The 14,191-nt window shown below is 42.3% G+C and overlaps 2 protein-coding genes across 2 annotated transcripts in view; one reads left to right on the top strand and one right to left on the bottom strand.

The window, feature by feature from the left end:
• Window positions 1-6,644, top strand: part of LOC115788690 (gamma-enolase) — an 86,664-nt gene extending 80,020 nt beyond the window's left edge. The window contains exons 11-13 of the mRNA XM_030741827.1: window positions 868-976; window positions 4,043-4,101; window positions 5,649-6,644. Of these exons, the coding sequence (XP_030597687.1) occupies window positions 868-976; window positions 4,043-4,101; window positions 5,649-5,718 (238 nt within the window). The 3' untranslated portion in view covers window positions 5,719-6,644. The remainder of the gene's footprint in view (window positions 1-867; window positions 977-4,042; window positions 4,102-5,648) is intronic.
• A 1,881-nt stretch (window positions 6,645-8,525) lies between these two features.
• Window positions 8,526-14,191, bottom strand: part of LOC115788339 (triosephosphate isomerase) — a 31,808-nt gene continuing 26,142 nt past the window's right edge. Inside the window, exons 5-7 of the mRNA XM_030741318.1 lie at window positions 9,947-10,032; window positions 9,462-9,549; window positions 8,526-9,295 (exon numbers count right to left, since the gene is read on the bottom strand). Coding sequence (XP_030597178.1) covers window positions 9,177-9,295; window positions 9,462-9,549; window positions 9,947-10,032 — 293 coding nt within the window. The 3' untranslated portion in view covers window positions 8,526-9,176. The remainder of the gene's footprint in view (window positions 9,296-9,461; window positions 9,550-9,946; window positions 10,033-14,191) is intronic.

The following is a 14,191-nucleotide window of genomic DNA, read 5'->3' on the forward strand; positions in this document are numbered from 1 at the left end:
TATAGCGACTTCTATTTTCAGTGGCGGAAAATTCGTATTTTTAAATACAAAACTTGATAGGTATGAAAATGTGGTAGTAAAGACACATCCCGCTGAATGTGAGAAGCTCGCCAGAGATAGATGGACAGAAGACGTCTCACTCCGTTAAAAAAAAAAATCATCAGTAATAAAAAAACGACTATTATTGACAATTAAAGTCGTCATCAACTATTTTTATTGTCGATTATTGTCGACAATGTCGACTAATCGTTGCAGCCCTATCTGCAACCAGGTAGTGAAAACTAGAAAGGGGAACCAAATCTGAATACAATTTACTCATGACAGGAGACTACCAAAATAAAACAGGAAGTAATAAACAGGAAAAACACAGAGATCGGAAAGAACTTAACATGGGATCAAAACATGAGGAAGGAAGTCTTGCTTTGGTTAAAACAACTTTGTTAGGCTGAGGAAAGATCGTGGTGTGGGGTTAGAAGTGACACTTATCCAGTGCATTTAGAATAAATTACACCAAAGGGTCCTGCAAAGGCATCCATGTGCATGACTCACCTAAACCTGGTGTGTAAATGGGAGAAACCAGTGACTTTAACATTTTCCATTTAGTCCAAAAATATTGTACAAACAGAATAACTAAGAAGCTGACTGAGGTAAAGTGCTAAATATGAGTCATTGAGGAGGTTGGAATGCTAATGTTAACATTTAGCTGAAAGTATCATCTAATGAGGAATATTGCCCCAGAGGTAACAGGGGAATCTTTTAGGGTTAAAACAGATGAACTATTCTTCTTTATTAGGGCCTTGTCATGGATATGGAGAGGATTAATTCCTGGACTAACAGACTGCTTTGAAATGAAACTTTGTCCCTCAGGTGTAAGCTGGCTCAGGCGAATGGTTGGGGTGTGATGGTGAGCCATCGCTCTGGTGAGACGGAGGACACCTTCATTGCCGACCTGGTGGTGGGGCTCTGCACTGGACAGGTAAGTTTAAAAGCTGACCCAACTTTTAAGCCTCTTTTGCAAACAGAAGTCAAGGATAATGCTAAAGTAAATATAGGGCCAGTTTTTTGTCCTCAAGTGGTTTGTAAGGACCCCTAATGAGCCATTTAAATAATTTAAAGCTGTTTTTCTTTTTTTTCCCCCCTGCTTTTAAAATGTGAGTTAACTAAACTTAGATTGGATAATTAATTTTGTGAGTTTGTTTTAAATATTTAAAGCCCATTGACTAAAGTTCACTACACACGAGAAAAGATCTTTAACTGCTTGAAGAGTCCATTCTCTTCACCAGGAATTCAACAACTGCAGCTTCATCATGTTTTGGATTGTTTTTTTTGTCTTAAATTACACAACATCTCTGCTGTTCACACAGCAGAGATCATCCTCAACGAATAGGAGTGATTATTAAACCTCAACACAAAAGCCCATATTTAATTTTAGTCTTTGCAAATACAGTTTCAATATGTCAAAATTTAAATTATGACCTTTAGTTCTTTAATTTTAGCCCACAAATCAGGGGTCATCAACTACTACATTTGTCCAAAGGCCGGAATTTTTTTCTGCAGACAGTGTGAGGGCCAGATGCTAAATAGATGCTAAGTAAAGTAAAATTAATATTGTGTCCTAAGTAATATATTATTATTTCCTGTTTACTGCTCCTTCCTGTTTATTGACCAATAGTAGAGGAGCTGGAGCAAGAAGGCAGCCCTCCTCGCTTGCATAATGAGGCAGAAATGCATACGGTAAAGTAAAAAGAGGAGACAAGGAAATGTAAAAAGAACAAAGGCTTGTATAAGGAAAAGGCAAAACAAAATATATATATTTCTCGACGAAAACGCATGTGTAAGGAAAAGGAAAAAGAATAGATTAAGATTAAGATAGTGTTTATTTGTCACATGCACAGTTATACACAGTACAATGCACAGTGAAATGTATTTTGTACCTGCAACCATATAAACACACACATATAACTAAGAAGAATAAAAATAAAAATAAGTAATTCACACTATACACTATACTCTATATACTATACACTATACACACTTTTACATGGAATTATAGAATATTATAATATTTACATTGTGCAATAATGGTCCAGTTAGGGCTCAGAGTTGAGCAGACGGATGGCTTGTGGGTAAAAACTCTTCTTCAACCTTTCAGTCTTAGTCCTCAGGCAGCGGTAACGCCGGCCTGATGGGAGCAGGGAGAAGAGAGAGTGTCCGGGGTGGCTGGGCTGTTTTAGGATCTTCATGGCCCTCAGCCTGCACTGCTTAGTGTAAATGTCCTGCAGGTTGGGGAGGGTGGTTCTGATGGTCCGTTCAGCTGAACGAACCACCCTTTTTAGGGCCATGAAGTCCTGCTTGGTGCAGTTTCCCATCCAGGTGGTGATGCTCCCACGCATGATGCTCTCGATGGTGCAGGTGTAAAAGTTCCTGAGCACCTTGAGTGGGAGCTTGAAGTCTCTCAGCCGCCTGAGGAGGTAGAGACGCTGTCTGGCCTTCTTCACAGTGATGTTAATGTGATGAGTCCAGGACAGGTCCTGTGAGATGGTCACTCCCAGGTATTTGAAAGTGACCACTCTTTCCACCTCAGCACCACTGATGACAAGTGGATGGTAGTCCCTCTGCTGCTTCCTGCTGAAGTCCACGATCAGTTCCTTCGTTTTGCTGACGTTGAGCAGGAGGTGGTTCTCCTGGCACCAGTTCTCCAGGCGGGAGACCTCTCTCCTGTAGGCTGTCTCCTCATTGTGGGAGATTAGTCCCACAACATCAGTGTCGTCAGCAAACTTGATGATGACGTTGGACTCTGACGTGGCCTCGCAGTCATGGGTGTACAGTGAGTACAGCAGAGGGATGAGCACACAGCCTTGGGGGGATCCAGTGTTGAGGGTGAGGGAGGATGAGGTGAGGTGACCCACTCGTTCCACCTGTGGTCTGCTGGTCAGGAAGCTGTGAACCCACCTGCACAGGGATGGGCCCAGGCCCAGGTCCAGCAGCTTAGAGACCAGCCTGGAGGGAACTATGGTGTTGAATGCTGAGCTGTAATCTACAAACAGCACTCTCACATAGTTCCCCTTACCAGTGTCTATGTGAGAAAGGGTCTTGTGGAGGAGGAAGGATATGGCGTCATCTGTGGATCTGTCTGGCCGGTATGCGAACTGTAGTGGGTCGAGGGTGGTGGGCAGTGAGGAGGTGAGGAATGTCTTGATGAGTCTCTCAAAACATTTCATCACCACAGAGCGCTATGGGCCTGAAGTCATTGGGGCTGCTGGGGTGTGGTTTCTTTGGGACAGGGACTATGATGGACAGTGTAAACACATATACATATATATATATATATATATATATATATATATATATATATATATATATATATATACATATATATACATATATATACATACATATATACATATATATACATATATACATATATATACACATATATACACATATATATATATATATACACATATATACACATATATATATATATATACACACATATATATATATATATACATATATACACACATATATATATATATATACATATATATATATAAAATAATTCTGCTTTTATTTTTAATTATGTCAGTTTTGGTCCTCTATACAAAAGCCGGCTGCACAGTGCAGCAGTACTATTTGGGAGGCCGGATGGAAAGCTCTGGTGGGTCAGATGTGGCCCGTGGGCCACCAGTTGACGTTCCCTGCCATAAATATTAGCATTCTGCTAATGTATGCTGATAACATAGTTAAATTACAGAAGAAGAAGCTGTTTTGATGTTTGAAGGTGATGCTCTCAGGGGGCTGAAATCAAAATGTTGGATGCTGTAAAGTGACTCGTGGTGCTGTAATGTCTCTGATACCACACATAAAATCTAAAATAGAAAAAAAAAAATTTTTTTTTTCTGGACTATCATACAGGTAGACCCCATGAAGCTGGAAGTCCTGAGAGTGGGAGTTGTTAAGTTTTTAGAAGTTCTTTGGTGTTGTCTTTTAATATCCTGTAAGTCACCTGCAGGAGAAGTCTCTGTCTTTCTTTCTGCAGATTAAGACCGGCGCCCCCTGCAGATCTGAGCGGCTGGCCAAGTACAACCAGCTCATGAGGTCAGTGTGCTGCAAAGAAGAATCTTTCTCTTACATGTAGTTATGAAATAAAGATATCTCAGCTGCGCAGTGAAGATTTTTTTTTACCGCAGATCTGGTGACCATGAACAGATCTTTTGGTATGTGTTTGCCCTTTCGTGGCGTACTCATTTTTGACCCAATAAGAAATTAGACCTTTCTGTTAAGGACAGTCAAAATGGTTACATTTTATCCTGACTTTGCTGTACTTCATTACAGCTTATGGATTTGAAGTGCTACATATTATGTATCTAAAACAAATACTTTCTAAAGGTGGACTTAAAATAACTCTTAAAAACTATAGGTCAGTTCTTTGGCATTTACTTGTAAAGCCCTGATTGGTGCTCTGCCCTGCTGAAGCACAGTTCCTCAGGTGCCTGCTCTATCCTAGTACTTACCATCAGAGCTAATTGACATGACAGGTGACAGCAGAGCTGGTCTCACCCCATGTGTCCGAGCCAGTCAATGGCAGAAAGAGGTTGGAAGAGGAGACGGGAGGAGGGAGGTGGGATCAGATCAGCGGTATAATCCCATTGGACTGCTGAGGAGATGCAGGGGAGGTGGAAAGGGCGGAGAGACTTAACAGGACCCTTAATGAGCGATAAACACTAATCAGTGCAGTTGAGTGTGAGCACAGAGTTCAGGCTGGTGTTATTTCCCATGGGAAACAAAAACACCAACAAGTAACAAGAAACTGCTGCATCAAGACCAGATGATACCAAATGTTATAATGAAAGCAATTTCCAGACTTCAAATTCAGTTCAAACATTCTGTGTAAGGTTCTTTTTTTTTAACCCTGGAGATTGCTACTGAATATAGAAACTCCAAAAGTCTGTGGGTGAGCTAACAAACTGTCAATTAGCAGCCACATGACAGACACTAAAGACTTTTATGCACCCTAAAATATTATATACAAAGCACAATTTACAAAATGACCACTACTACACTGATAAGAGGACCAGAATTTAGTGCCTGAGGCCATCATGAAAAAAAAATTTTTTCAGGTTAATATTGGGAGTCAGCTGAAGCCTCAGGTTGTAGCATTTCTCAAACTCAAGGCCTGAGTTTTAAATCTACAGTTCAGCTTCTGAAAAACTGCAAAATGGAGTTGTGATTTGCAAGTTTGCACATGCACCCTTTCTCACACTACCAGGCTGTATGACTATATGAACAAAGATTTCCCTAGTTTACTATGTTCATTGATATTCCCTACAGCCACTGCATTGTCATGTTCAAGCTTTTAATAAATATGTGAAAAGCCAGCAACTGTGATTATAATGACTAGGCAACTTGACAGATTTTTGTTGCTTTGTTAATACTTTTATGCAAACCAAACTGTCGTCTGTAACTGAAAGGAGGCTCTATGGGACATGCAAATATTCTTCTCTGATTTATTAAACAATTTCAAATCGATGTGATGCTGCCTTCCCAGTGCAGTGAATATTAAACTCTTCACACAGTAATTTATTAAAAACAAGTTTTTTACAGAGTGAAATAAGTTCTTTTTTTCTTTCTTTTCTTCACTGTAGGATTGAGGAGGAGCTCGGTGATCAGGCTCGCTTTGCAGGCCATAACTTCAGGAACCCCAGTGCTCTGTGAAACTGACTGACAAATGACTCTCTCTCTCTCTCTCTCTTTCTCACACACACACACACACACACACACACACACACACACACACACACACACACACACACACACACACACAGAACAAGCCATGTACAAAGAAAGATCACACAGATTCATGAAAAACACACAAGCAAGAGATGAAGAAAAGAAATAAAAATAACTGAATAAATTATGCACTGAACTTAAAGGTAGGGAGATGTGCGTGCGCACGCATGCACGCACGCACACACACACACACACACACACAGCAGATGCAACATGTAACGCACATGCAGGGGAAGAACATAAACAGCTAATATTTATAAAGCCAGACATGCACTGTTACTGTAGTTTTAAAGGAATAGTTTGTGTACAGCCAGAGGACAGACCTGCAAAAATAAAGATTTTCACTGAAAACCAGTGAAAAATTAATGAGTAAAGATATTAGAAAATAATGTAATGAGTGAAGCATGCAACAGAAAGAGATGAAAACAAAAGAGGACGATGCATTCTTAAAGAATACAGCAGTTTCAGGGAAGGAGTGAGGCTAATAACTACACACTGTAAACAGCTGAACACTTACACACTCTCACCTGGACACTCAAGTACCTGCACTCCTCCCACTTGTCCTCTTTTCACTCTCTATTTCCGTCTTCTTGTTCTCCCTGTCGTGTCCGTCTCTCAGTTCCAGTCACCTCCTTTTCTTCTTGCCCAGATGGGATTCTAATTATTTGTCCTTTGTCCATGCTTGAAATCCTGCCATGATACCCTGAGTCCCTTTGTTCCTTCAGTTCCTTCTGAATGTCTTTAGAATAGCTGTGTTGAAGAAGAAGAAAGAACTAAACATACAGAGAACACTTGTCATTGAAAATAATGTGAAAATATGTGAAATAAAAAGATGGAAATTTACAATTTCAGTCACAGCTGAAGGTGTTTTGTCTGTCTTTCTTCTGAATCTGTTCTTTGCAGCCAACCCAGTGAAACTCTGCATAATTTGAACACGTAGTCTCATTTTGAAAGTTTGAGTTCATTCAGCTCAACAACCAATGGGCATCCTTTGTGTGTCAGTCCATAATTCACAACATTCACTTATTCTCCAGTATTTCTCAGAATGCAATCAAACTTGCACACATTGATCATCTCATTGGTCTTCACCTAAACTGTGCTAAAGATCAAAGTGACATTTGTAGATAAAATGGGAGAATATGGGAATGATGGTGGCCCATGAGCTGGATGAGTTACTACATCACTGATGTTCTGGTTTTTAGAATCCAAACTGACGGGTTCTCTGGGGCCCTTGCTCCTCGACTGGGGGGGGGGCTCCGTCTGGGGCCTCCCGCTCCTGTCTGCTGGGGTGGGTGTGCGGTTGTCTCTGGAATGAGTGGCCGCAGGTCTTCGTAGGCTCTTGATGGGCTGCTGGTGGCCTGGGTTTCCTGGGGCTTTCTTTGCCTGCCTCTAGCTTCTGATGGGTGGACCTGCGGCGTTCTGCCCTCATTGGTAAATACATTTCATGACACAGACACAAACACCCACGTCATCACAACACAAAATGGTTGGTTTGTGTAACCATGCTTTTTTTGTTTTCCCCACACAATTTTAATTTTGCAAGTATTGTTAGTATCTTTTATGTTTAACAAGTGATGAACTATTTGGTTTATTTACTTCCGCTCTTGCCTGTTTTTTTTTCTACTTTCTCTCTATTCTCCTTTTTTTTCTCTCTGTTTCTCTCTCCCTTTTTCTTGTCTTTTTCCTAAGCCTGTCAGCTCTGGCACAATTTGTTACACAGCATTTTAAAAATAACTCAAATAAAATAAAGGGTCACACATTAACAAGAGGAGTCTATAGAGAAATAGCAAATATGTTTGGCACAACAGTGCATTCAGATCAAACCCCCCGAAGTAATATTTGTTACATGTCACGTGACGGTATAACATCAAAGCACTGCAGAGAGGGTAGGAGCAAAGGGTGCTTGCTCTGTGCTGTGACAGGAGCGGCACTTGAACAGTCAGCTCGCATCTTTGATGAAACCACAGCACTGCATACAGGAGAGAAACTGAAGCTAAAGTATCGATCTCATTACACTGGTATTGATCAATATCAATACCAATGTTGGTATCGATATTGATATTTGGATCGATCCGCCCACCACTGCCAACCAGCAAATATTCCCCAAATTGAGACAGTTGAAGGTTCTTTTTCTTCCATTTTGTCACCAGTTTGTAGGTTTTGTTGAGTAGCTTAAACATTTATGTGGTCAAATGTTAAATCATAATAGTTACACCAACTTTGAGAAGAAAACAGTGGAGTAAAAAGTAGATTTCCCACTGAAATGGAGTGGAAATATTATATACCAGAAAGTAAAACTACCTGAATTATGAGCTTTTGTGTAACTGTCAGATTTTCATTAATGATGAAAGTTTAAACAATTAAAAACAGCCTGGACTACAACCTCAGAATGAACTTATCAGCCAACACACACAAACACTCAGGAAGTGGAGTGTGTCTGTGATGATCAAGGAATATAAAGCCCACTCTGTTATGAACTCATGACAGAACCTCTAATGAAACCAGCGGTGTCCAACGGGAGGTGTTAAAAATGCTAAAGAAGGAAGAAAAATGCAATATGGTGCTTGTTAAAGTAAAAAATTCTCTTGTGGAGTGCTAGTTTCAAATATTTTACAACAATATTATTCAGATATATAAAAAAGGTAATATACCTTTAAAACTAACTGCTCACAAGTCAAATCAAGATTGCTTTAAGGTAACACAATACAAAAAAAACTGCCAGTAACACAAAATTAAATTCTAATTTTTCAGCGTTTATTTTTTTACTTCTTCCATTGTTCACGCTCCCTGACCTCTTTAAAGGTCTGTCGAGTATCAGTGTTAAACTACATGAACTCCTCAAAACTGAATATGTGGAGATAGTCTGTCTTCATACTTTCAAGTACATTCAGTTTGAAACATTCACTGTTAAAGACGTAAAGTATCAGTTAGTGCAGTGAGGAGAGATTCACTGATAAACAAAGCAGGCCGGGCTGACTGATCCACTAATTCTCTCATTTCACCTCAAATTAGCAGCAAATAAAGAACTTAAAGGGAAACTTTACATGGATCATCACTCCAACGTGACTCCAGGTATTGTTTTTATCCTAGTTCTATAATGTGTCCTGGTTGAGTCCATGTTCTTGATTCAAAATGTCAAAAAAAAGAAAAAACTGAAGTGGCTTTTTAAGTATTTTAATTTAATGCAAACCGAAGGTTTTCCTGAAGGTATTTAGTTGTTTTGCATATTCAGCACATTGTGTATCTTACGAATGTGAAACTTCTCCGGTTTAACAGACGTCTCTGTGTAGATCAGTCAGCCCAGTTTACAAACAGATACATGGGGAAGCTCTAAAGGGCAGAGTGTTTTCCATTGGTCCTGCTACAGTAGTTAAGCATGTTTGTTATGCACATGCATTGATGATGTCGACAAACTCTGGCTTCAGAGAGGCTCCGCCCACCAGGAAGCCATCCACGTCGCCCTTAGACGCCAACTCTCTGCAGTTTGCTCCTGTGACTGAACCTGGAGAGAGAAATGTGGTCAGGTAGAAAGATTAAACTCATCTGTGATGCCTGAAGTTCTTTTTCTACACGTCTGTTGTATGAACCTGCAGCATTACCACTGAACCACCTAATGCAACCCTGCTCTACTAGATTTGAAGTCAGCACTGATATAAATCCTTACTGACCTCCATAGATGATGCGTACAGAGTCGGCCACATCATCTGAGAGGTTTGCTCTGAGCCATACCCTCAGCTTCTCATGGACCTCCTGAGCCTGCACACAAAGTTCATTCATTAAAGAGAGAGCTGCGCACAAACAAATGCTGGCTGAACTAAAGCAACACTGTAAAGAAGAGGGAGCCAGAATTCCTCCACAATCATCTGAGAAACTGATAAAGTCATAGAGAAAACAATTACTTCAAGTGATGATTGCTAAAGGTTTTTCTACAAGCTGCTGGGTGTATATTTGCAAATTATGGTGACAGGTGATTTACCTGTATGCGTAATTTGTGTAAATGAGATGTTAAAAAGCATGTGAATCAGATAAGAATTGGGCATAGGAATACACGTTTCCCCCATAAACTAGATCAAAGTTCTGTTATCTACTGGACACTGTAGTTATTTTGCAGCCGGAACACACTGCACTTAGTGGAGAAAGGATGCTGTATTACCTGCTCAGGTGTGGCTGTCTTGCCTGTGCCGATGGCCCAAACTGGTTCATATGCCAGCACCACTTTCCCCCAGTCCTTCACATTCTCTACAACAAAACATTCATGCATAAAAACTGGTAAATAACACTCTGTTTGAAGATCAACATCTACAACATGTTCTCATCCCAGGGTGTCACTAAGGCTATGTTCACACTGCGGGCCTTAATGCCCAATTCCGATATTTTGTGAAATCCGATTTTTTTCTGCACGGTTGTTCACATTTCCAAATATATGCCAGTTGTATGTGACCTCCTGTGTGAACTGCAAACGAACCTAAAAGTATCCCGCTGCGCAGTAGAGGATGCAATAATGTCACACGTAACAAGCGTGCTCAGTGTTTGCGGAAGTAAACATGGATCAGGATGCAGAATAGTAACGTTTCTCGAGTATCAATGACGTGCAGGTCGGAAGAATGCGACCTGGCCATACAGACACAGGTCGCATTTGAAAAGATCAGATACGTATCGGATTTAGGACCACATATCCAAGTGGCCTGGGTCGCATTTGTAAAAACCGGATCTGTGTTGTTTAGACCATCATGAAAAGATCAGATACAGGTCACAGAAGGGCAAAAAAAAAAAAATTAAAAATTGGGTCACTTCAGGCTGCAGTGTGAACATAGCCATAAAGGTGTTTTATCAGCCGCCACCTGCGTCTCATCATTAGGCACAAGGAATGTTTTGGTTGCAGAAATATAGACCACTGAGAAAAACCAGCCCTGCTTTACAGACCTGCAAAATCTGCATAAAGAAGTCGGAAGGATGGCAGTGGTGGAATAAGTCACGGGTTTATAATTCACATGCCGTGATGCTATAACCCAGTGCATCACGTACACTGCCAAACGACAATTTGTGCGTGACTGAGACACACCAGTGAGAAAATGGCATTATGGCCCGACATCTACCTGAATAATTAACACGCTCATCTATCCATGAAACCAAATCTGTCTGGTGTGTTTCTCTTCCAAGTGTTTCCTCTAGTTTTCAGAAAAGCAAGCTTTAGTACACAAACCCCAAACAACCTAAAAGCAGACCAGGGCTGCAAGCTGCTGGCAGTTCTCCACCTTTTTTGGCTTAAAAGATAAGATAGATAAGATAATGTTTATTTGTCACAGTTACACAGTTAAACACAGTACAATGTGAAATGTATTTTGTACCTGCAGCCAATAATACGTATTAAAACAAAAAAAGAAAAGTAGGTAACGCTTTCTTTTGCAGCCTGCCCTTAGGTCTACGCATATTTTGCAGGGATTTACCCTGTTAATAAATTTAAGTTCTGTGTAATTTCCAGGACTAAGGCTGTACTATTTTAACTAAGGCCGTACTATTTTGACTAAGGCTGTAATTACTGTGACTAAGGCCGTACTACTTTGAATAAGGCTGTACTATTTTGAATAAGGCCATAATTACCGTGACTAAGGCCATACTATTTTCACTAAGGCAATACTTACTGTGACTAAGCCCGTACTATTTTGAATAAGGCTGTACTATTTTGACTTAGGCCATAATTACTGTGACTAAAGCTGTACTACTTTGACTAAGACTGTAGTATTTTGACTAAGGCCGTACTATTTTGAATAAGGCTGTACTATTTTGAATAAGGCAGTAATTACCATGACTAAGGCCATAGTACTTTGACTAAGTATTTTACAGGGATGTACCCTCTAAGTACAATTCTGTGTTATTTAGAGAAAAAAAACACTTTCCCATCATGCATCATAACTACCATTTAAGTAAACCTGGTTACCCTACAGGGTATTGAAATTTAATTTCAATACCCTGTAAGTATTTAAATACCCTAAATTCCCCTAAAATACTGCTTGATTTAGGGGAATTTAGCAGAAAAATCAACATTGTTTCCCAACGTTACATTCTTAGTATGCTGTATTTGGGTTGCAGGCTGTATTCTGGACACAAATAACCTTTCATTATATATGTTAATTTCTTTCTTTTTTTTTGCATTTTTATTTATATTAACTGTAAGAGACAGAATCTAAAAAAAAAAATCGCATTTTATCAATTTTAAAAATTTATTTGCACTTTATTGCATGAAATAAAGAGTTGATGATCTATCAACTTACAAGAATTCTGTCTCTCACAGTCAAAGTGTACCTATGATAAAAATACAGACTTTGTCATGGTCCTGGGTCTGGCCCCTTGTTTCCATCCATCCATCCATCCATCCATCCATCCATTCTCTTCTGCTTATCTGGGGCCGGGTCGCGGGGGCAGGAGCCTAAGCAAAGAAGCCCAGGCTTCCCTCTCCCCAGACACCTCCTCCAGCTCATCCAGAGGGATATAATCCCTCCAGCGTGTCCTGGGTCTACCACGGGGCCTCTTCCCGGTGGGACATGCCCGGAACACCTCACCTAAGAGGCGGCCAGGAGGCATCCTAATCAGATGCCCGAGCCACCTCAACTGGCTCCTTTCGATGTGGAGGAGCAGCGGCTCTACTCTGAGCCCCTCCCGGATGGCCGCACTCCTCACCTTATCTCTAAGGGAGAGGCCAGCCACCCTTCGAAGGAAACTCATTTCTGCCGCTTGTATTCGCGATCTTATTCTTTCGGTCACTACCCAAAGCTCGTGGCCATAGGTGAGGGTAGGAACGTAGATCGACCAGTAAATCGAGAGCTTCGCTTTTACACTAAGCTCTCTCTTCACCACGACAGACCGGTGCAGCGTCCGCATCACTGCAGAGGCAGCCCCGATCCGTCTGTCGATCTCCCGCTCCCTTCTCCCATCACTCGTGAACAAGACCCCGAGATACTTGAACTCCTCCACATGGGGTAAGAACTCGTTCCTGAGCCGGAGAGAGCACTCCACCTTTTTCCGGCTGAGGACCATGGCCTCAGACTTAGAGGTGCTGATTCTCATACCGGCCGCTTCACACTCGGCTGCGAACCGTTCCACTCTGAGCTGGAGGCCACCCCCTGATGAAGCCAACAGAACCGCATCATCCGCAAAATGCAGAGATGAGACTCTGAGGCCACCGAGGAAGAAGCCTTCCGCCACCTGGCTACGCCTAGAAATTCTGTCCATAAAAATTATGAACAGAATCGGTGACAAAGGGCAGCCCTGACGGAGTCCAACACCCACAGGAAATGAATCCGACTTATTACAGGCTATACAGACCAAGCTCTCACTGCGGTTGTACAAAGACTGAATGGCCCGCAACAACGGGCCAGACACCCCATACTCCCGCAGGACCTCCCAAAGGACACCCCGAGGGACGTGGTCGAATGCCTTCTCCAAGTCCACAAAGCACATGTAGACTGGTTGGGCAAACTTCCACGCACACTCGAATATCCTTGAGAGGATAAAGAGCTGGTCCAGCATTCCGCGACCAGGTCGAAAACCGCATTGTTCCTCCTGGATCCGAGGTTCGACTAACGGACGGACCCTCCTTTCCAGCACCCTGGCATAGACCTTACCGGGGAGGCTGAGGAGTGTGATCCCCTGAAAGTTGGAGCACACCCTCCGGTCTCCCTTCTTAAAGATGGGGACCACCACCCCGGTCTGCCAATCCATTGGCACTGCCCCAGATCTCCACGCGAAGTTGCAGAGGCGTGATAACCAAGACAGCCCTACAACATCCAGAGCCTTCAGGAACTCAGGGCGAATCTCGTCCACCTCAGGGGCCCTGCCACCAAGGAGTTGTTTAACTACCTCAGTGACCTCACCCCCAGTGATGGTCAAGTCATCTCCCTCGTCCCCAGACTCTGCTTCCACTACAGAAGGCGTGTCAGTGGGATTCAGGAGGTCCTCGAAGTATTCCTTCCACCGTCCGACTATAGCCTCAGTTGAAGTCAGCAGCACCCCACCCGCACTATAAACTGTGTGAGTGGAGCACTGCTTTCCCCTCCTGAGTCGCCTGACGGTTTGCCAGAATCGCTTCGATGCCGTCCGAAAGTCTTTTTCCATAGCCTCACTGAACTCCTCCCACACCCGAGTTTTTGCTTCGGCCACTGCCCGAGCTGCATTCCGCTTGGCCTGCCGATACCTGTCAGCTGCCTCCGGAGTCCCACAGGCTAACCAAGCCCGATAGGACTCTTTCTTCAGCTTGATGGCTCCCTTCACCTCCGGTGACCACCATCTGGTTCGGGGGTTACCACCACGACAGGCACCCACCACCTTGCAGCCACAGCTCTGAGCAGCAGCCTCAACAATGGAGGTGCGGAACATGGTCCATTCGGACTCAATGTCCTCA

This window comes from Archocentrus centrarchus, chromosome 11 (assembly GCF_007364275.1).
Source record: "Archocentrus centrarchus isolate MPI-CPG fArcCen1 chromosome 11, fArcCen1, whole genome shotgun sequence".
NCBI lineage: Eukaryota > Metazoa > Chordata > Actinopteri > Cichliformes > Cichlidae > Archocentrus > Archocentrus centrarchus.